Here is a 7500-nt window from a genome sequence, read left to right on the forward strand (position 1 = left end):
GTAAGAGTAGGACAGTGGGAAGATGGTGGAAGGGATAGTAGGGTTGGGGGGAGTAGGGGAGGGATGCTGGAAGGGAGAGTAGAGGGGTGGGGGAGTAGGGGGGGATGGTGGAGGGATGGAGGAAGGGAGAGCAGGGTGGGGATGGTGGAATGGAGAGTGTTGGGAGGGTGTAAGGGGGGAGAGTAGGGGGGACGTTGGAAGGGTGGGGGGAGTAGTGGAAGGGAGAGTTGGGGGGGGGGGGGAACGATGGTGGAAGGGGGGAGAGTATGGGGGGGGGATGGTGGAAGGGCACACCTACATAGTGATATAGATATATGTTTATTATTTATCCCTCCACCGTCCCCCCCCTACTCTCCCTTCCACCATCCCCCCCTCATTACTCTCCCTTCCACCATACTCCCTACTCTCCCTTCCACCATCCCTCCACAGTCCCCACCTACTCCCCACCTACTCCCCCCCTTCCACCATCCCTCCACCATCCCCCCCTACTCTCCCTTCCCCGATCCCTCCACCATCCCCCCCCCCTCCCCCATACCATCCCCCCGGCCTTCCACCTCCACCGTGGTGGAAGGGAGAGTAGGGCACACCTAGAGAGTGATGTAGATATAGATATCCCTACCACCATCCCCCCCCTACTCTCCCTTCCCCCATCCCTCCACCATCCCCCCCTACTCTCCCTTCCACCCCCCCTTTGACCATCCCCCCCCCCACTCTCCCTTCCACCATCCCTCTGTCTCCCCACTGCCCTACTCTCCCTTCCACCATCTTCCCTACTCTTACCCTTTGTCCCTCCACTTCCACCATCCCCCCCTACTCTCCCTTCCCCCATCCCTCCCCTCCACCATCCCCCTCTACTCTCCCTTCCCCCCACCACCATCCCTTCCACCATCTTCCCACTGTCCTACTCTTACCCTTTGTCCCCCCTTGTCCTATTTGACCTTCCCCTATGTTTCCCACCCCTCCCCCACAGCCCTGCATCTCCACCCCTAGGTGTTACTCCACCCCACGCCCTCCTTCTACTCTCCTGTCTGACCTAGCAGACACTTTTCACAAAAAAACAAAAAAAAATGGAAGAAAGACCACACATTTTCCTCTAAAGAACAGAGGAGTAGAGTTATTGGGTGTGATCCCCGCAGAGATCGCCTAACTCAAAGCTAGTTTTTGCAGACATTTTCCTGCTACAATGCCACCCAACCAAACTAAAATGCCCATAATGTCCTGGTGTATCCACTTTAGCAATTTTTAGCGTATTTCATATTTCAATTCTTTTCATTTCCCGAGATTTTACTGCCTTACCAATGATACTAAAGCCCTATATTTATTTCATACAATCTTCTTGCATAATTTGATACGGCATGATTACCATATTTTCTTGGTTTCTTGTTTTTTTTACCCTTTTACAAAAGCAAATCTTACATGATTATCTTACAAACACAAGACGTTGCATGACAAAAAGATAAGGTGTGATACATCACTAAAATTACTCCGCTGCTCTCAGCGTGTATACTCATTAGCAAACAATGCTTTACCATCGTGTCAAACTGCATGTGAAGCGGAGAAATCAAATGATTGTTGTTTGGGTACAAAAGCCAATGGGTTTAGTTGGAAATTACTGCCCTTTGATTAACAGAGGGAACGTCCACCTTCATCAAGAATTTATAAAATTATATGAGACGTTACATGACAAAAGGATAAGGTGTGATGCATCAGTAAAGTTACTCAATTGCTCTCAGCGTGTATACTGATTAGCAAACAATGCTTTTGATTTGTGTTAAACTGCATGTAAAGTGGAGAAATCAAAGGATTATGTCGTCATGGGAGAAAAAACAACTCAACTAATTATTTGGTCGGAAATTACTGCCCTTTGCCTAACAGAGGGAACATCCACCTTCACTCCCCTTACTGCCAATATTCGACAACTGAGTTATTCCTGTCCCTCTCCCCGCCACCTTCCTGTCTCTGTCTAATTCTTCATCATGATCAAAGTGTAATCTGTTCAGTCTTAAGGATAAAGTCCTGTCATGCACTGGATTGAATAATAAGTGACTTCCACACACACACACACACACACACACACACACACACACGTGCGCGCACCTGCATGCACCAAATAAATACCTCCCTCTCCCTCCACACACACACACACACACACACACACACACCAAGAGAGGGGTGAGGGAGGCATGGAGATAGATTTATATTTGTTTATTTATGTGTGTACGTCTTTTTAAGCCACTGATGATTAGATGTGTTCAATTCTGTGCAGGATAAGATGCTATCCTAAAGACTGAGCAGATTATATTTTGATGTTTATGATTGATAAGACAGAGAAAGACAGGAAGGTGGGATGGTGATGGACGGATATGACTCAGTCGATTGTTGAATAGTGAAGGTGGATGTTCCCTCTATTAATCAAAGGGCAGTAATTTCCAACTAAACCCATTGGCTTTTTTACCCAAACGACATAATCATTTGATTTTTCCGATTCACATGCAGTTTGACACGATGTTAAAGCATCGTTTGCTAATGAGTATACACGCTGAGAGCAGCGGAGTAATTTTAGTGATGTATAACACCTTATCTCTTTGTCATGCAACGTCTTGTGTTTGTAAGATAATCATGTAAGATTTGCTTTTGTAAAAGGGTAAAAAAAAAAACCCCCAAAACCAAGAAAATATGGTAATCATGCCATATCAAATTATGCAAGAACATTGCATGAAATGAATATAGGGCTTTAGTGTCATTGGTAAGGCAGTAAAATCTCGGGAAATGAAAAAAAATTGAAATATGAAATACGCTAAAAATTGCTAAAGTGGATACACCAGGACATTATGGACATTTTAGTTTGGTTGGGTGGCATTGTAGCGGGAAAATGTCTGCAAAAACTAGCTTTGAGTTAGGCGATCTCTGCGGGGATCACACCCAATAACTCTACTCCTCTGTTCTTTGGAGGAAAATGTGTGGTCTTTCTTCCGTTTTTTTGTTGTTGAAAAGTGTCTGCTAGGTCAGACAGGAGAGTAGAAGGAGGGCGTGGGGTGGAGTAGCACCTAGGAGTGGAGATGCAGGGGAGCGGTGGGAAACGTAGGGGAAGGTCAAATAGGACAAGGGGGGACAAAGGGTAAGAGTAGGACAGTGGGAAGATGGTGGAAGGGAGAGTAGGGTGGGGGGATGGTGGAAGGGGGGGGGAGTAGGGGAGGGATGGTGGAAGGGAGAGTAGAGGGGTGGGGGATGGTGGTGGAAGGGGAGAGGGACGGAGGAAGGGAGAGCAGGGGGGGATGGTGGAAGGGAGAGTAGGGGGGGGATGGTGTAAGGGACGTTGGAAGGGTGGGGGGGAGTAGTGGGGGGGATGGTGGAAGGGAGAGTTGGGGGGGGGGGGACGATGGTGGAAGGGGGGACGATGGTGGAAGGGGGGAGAGTATGGGGGCGAGGGATAGTGGAAGGGGGGGAGTAGGGGGAGATGGTGGAAGGGGGGGGGATGGTGGAGGAAGGGAGAGTAGGGGGGGGGGGACGATGGAGGAAGGGGGGAAGGGAGAGTAGGGGACGGTGGAGGGACGGTGGAGGGATGGTGGAAGGATGGTGGAAGGGGGGATGGTAGGGGGGGGGATGGTGGAAGGGAGAGTAGGGGGGTGGGTGTTGGGATGGTGTAAGGGAGGAGAGTAGGGGGGACGTTGGAAGGGCGGGGGGAGTAGTGGGGGGATGGTGGAACGGGGGAGAGTATGGGGGGAATGGTGGAAGGGAGAGAAGGGCACACCTAGATAGTGATGTAGATATAGATGTATGTTTATTATTTATCCCTCCCCCCCCCTACTCTCCCTTCAACCATCCCCCCCTCACTACTCTCCCTTCCACCATCCTCCCTACTCTCCCTTCCACCATCCCTCCACAGTCCCCACCTACTCCCCCCCTTCCACCATCCCTCCACCATCCCCCCCCCTACTCTCCCTTCCCCGATCCCTCCACCATCCCCGCCCTTCCCCCATCCCTACACCATCCCCCCCCCCCCTTTCCACCATCCCTCCACCGTGGTGGAAGGGAGAGTAGGGCACACCTAGAGAGTGATGTAGATATAGATATATGTTTATTATTTATCCCTACACCGTCCCCCCACTACTCTCCCTTCCACCATCCCCCCTACTCTCCCTTCCACCATCCCCCCCCTACCACCATCCATCCACTGTCCCCCCCCCCCCTACTCTCCCTTCCACCATCCCTACACCATCCCCCCCCCTACTCTCCCTTCCACCATCCCCCCCCTTCGACCATCCCCCTACTCTGCCTTCCACCATCCCTCCGTCCCCCCCACCCTACTCTCCCTTCCACCATCTTCCCACTGCCCTACTCTTACCCTTTGTCCCCCCCCCTTCCACCATCCCCCCCCCCCACCCATCCCTCCACCATCCCCTCCTACTACCCCCCCCCCTTCCACCATCCCCCTCTACTCATCCCTCCACCACCAGCCCTTCCACCATCTTCCCACTGTCCTACTCTTACCCTTTGTCCCCCCTTGTCCTATTTGACCTTCCCCTATGTTTCCCACCCCTCCCCCACAGCCCTGCATCTCCACCCCTAGGTGTTACTCCACCCCACGCCCTCCTTCTACTCTCCTGTCTGACCTAGCAGACACTTTTCACAAAAACAAAAAAAAAACTGGAAGAAAGACCACACATTTTCCTCTAAAGAACAGAGGAGTAGAGTTATTGGGTGTGATCCCCGCAGAGATCGCCTAACTCAAAGCTAGTTTTTGCAGACATTTTCCCGCTACAATGCCACCCAACCAAACTAAAATGCCCATAATGTCCTGGTGTATCCACTTTAGCAATTTTTAGCGTATTTCATATTTCAATTCTTTTCATTTCCCGAGATTTTACTGCCTTACCAATGATACTAAAGCCCTATATTCATTTCATACAATCTTCTCGCATAATTTGATACGGCATGATTACCATATTTTCTTGGTTTCTTGGTTTTTTTTTACCCTTTTACAAAAGATATAATAATGTTTTTGTTTCTGTATCAAAGCAGTCCCATAAGCAAGTACTCCTTCGCAGTTACTGATCTAAAAAAAAAAATCAAAATGTATATCAAAGCATATTAACAAGCCGTCACACGCATGCAGGCGCGCATGCACGTACGCACGCTCCCACCTACACACACACACACACACACACACACACACACACACACACACACACACACACACAAACAAATGCACAGACACGTAGACAAATACACAGAGATAAAGACACAGACAAAGACACAGACAAAGACACATACACAGACACACACACACACACAGACACAAACACACACACACACACACACACACACACACACACACACACACACACACACACACACACACACAGAGGCTGGTGTCAGGTTCGTGCAGAGGTGGTTAAGTTGCAGATTTAAGATGATTTTGAAAGAAAAACACACACAGAAAAGCCATTTGACAACCCTTTGATATGACATGACCGATGACACATTATGTTTTGATATTCAATATCCGTAATGATTAAAAGCATCAAAAGAGGTTTCTGATGGTGAGAAGAACACGAAACAAGCCAAGCCATATTCGGATCCCCGCAAGATGCAGTATACATTTTTTTTAAATGGACAAAACTGATGTGAATAATGAAAGTTTTCAAACTGTTCTGCGTATTTTCATAGATAGATAGATAGATAGATAGATAGATCACTATGCTCATACACACACTCGCGCAAACTTACCCAACCCACTCCAATACACACACACACACACACACACACACACACACACACTCCCTCACATTCCGCATTGCCCCCACACCCTCCAACCCCTCCCGCACACCTCACCCCTATCGACACGCACTAACATACATACACTCCTCCTCCTCTTCCCTCTCCCTCCACCTTTTGTCACTAACAACCCCCCCCCATCCCCACCCCAATCCTCCACCACCCCCACCCTCCCACACACAGAAACCCTACTCCCATCCCACCCCCCCCTCTCCCCTTCACTTTCACACTTCCATCTTTTTTTTTTGTTTTTTTTTCTTTCCTCTCTCACCTGTACATCTTGTTCCCGTCCTTCCACCTGAGGTCGGCGTCCGACCTGTTACAGGTGCGGGGCTCGGGAAAGGTGAGGGTTTTGGCGAGCTGCTGAGGGTTCCGGGCCATGTCCTGCAGGGCGGTGAACCACACCTTGACCGCCGTGCGGATGGCTCGCTTCATGGCCTCGATGTCGTGCTTGTACGTCACGCCTGCCAAACAACAACAACAACGACGAAGGCGATAAATAAATATAGGACAACTGAGCGGTTGGCCGACAACTACAGCAACAACAACAAGACTTCAAGATTTCAGGACTGACTCTTTATTGGCAAAACCAGAGGACTGACGGTCAGCAGCAACAACAAGACTTCAAGGTTTCAGGACTGACTCTTTATTGGCAAAACCAGAGGACTGACGGTCAGCAGCAACAACAAGACTTCACGATTCCAGGACTGACTCTTTATTGGCAAAACCAGAGGAGATTGAGCAGTTGGCAAGCAACAACAAAAACAACAACAGACTTCAAGATTTCGAGACTGACTCTTATACAAACATACATACATACACATACATTTCACACAGACACACTCACACAGATACATACATACATACATATATATATATATATATATATATATATATATATATATATATATATATATATATATGTATTGATATATAGATAGATAGATAGATAGATAGATCACTATGCTCATACACACACTCGCGCAAACTTACCCAACCCACTCCACTCCACACACACACACACACACACGCACACACACACACACACACACACACACACACACACACACACACACACACACACACACACACACACACATACATACATACATAATACATATCTGAGGAAATGGATGCAGGTGGAAATCACACAACCAAACTCACCCCAACAAACACATAAGAACACAAGCACGCACACACACACACACACACACACACACACACACACACAGAGAGAATTTATATGTATATATATATATATATATATATATATATATATATATATATATACTATATATACATATGTACTCACACACAGATGACAGTGCCAGAAACAAAAACAACAACAAACCTCAGGGATAGATGGATCTAGCAAAACCAACACAAAGACAAATGTATCTTCCTGCCTCCCACAAAACCCCCCAAAAAACCCAACCAACCAAACAAACAACCCCCCAAAAAAAAACAACAACAAACAAACACCAAACAAACAACAACAACGACAACAACAAAACCCACACTGACGTCCAAGATGTCAGTATAACAAGGAAGGCTTTCTTTGTGCTGAATGAGTTTCGTGATCAGCATGAAAGCGATTCCGTATACCCTCTTTATGGCCCACTTGAGACTGAAAAAAAAGTTATGTTGTAAGCAATGCTGTGGAATTTCTCAGAAAATAAATGGTTCTTGTCAGCTTTCATGAGGTTTCGTTTACATGGAAAA

The 7500-nt window shown here is 47.7% G+C and overlaps 1 protein-coding gene across 1 annotated transcript in view; it reads right to left on the reverse strand.

Annotated features, from left to right (window-relative positions):
• LOC143276209 (glutamate receptor ionotropic, NMDA 2B-like) overlaps positions 1 to 7500 on the reverse strand; it is a 197610-nt gene that overhangs the window by 29658 nt on the left and 160452 nt on the right. The window contains exon 5 of the mRNA XM_076581009.1: positions 6050 to 6242. Coding sequence (XP_076437124.1) covers positions 6050 to 6242 — 193 coding nt within the window. The remainder of the gene's footprint in view (positions 1 to 6049; positions 6243 to 7500) is intronic.

The sequence above is a fragment of the Babylonia areolata genome, chromosome 1 (genome assembly GCF_041734735.1).
Source record: "Babylonia areolata isolate BAREFJ2019XMU chromosome 1, ASM4173473v1, whole genome shotgun sequence".
Lineage (NCBI taxonomy): Eukaryota > Metazoa > Mollusca > Gastropoda > Neogastropoda > Buccinidae > Babylonia > Babylonia areolata.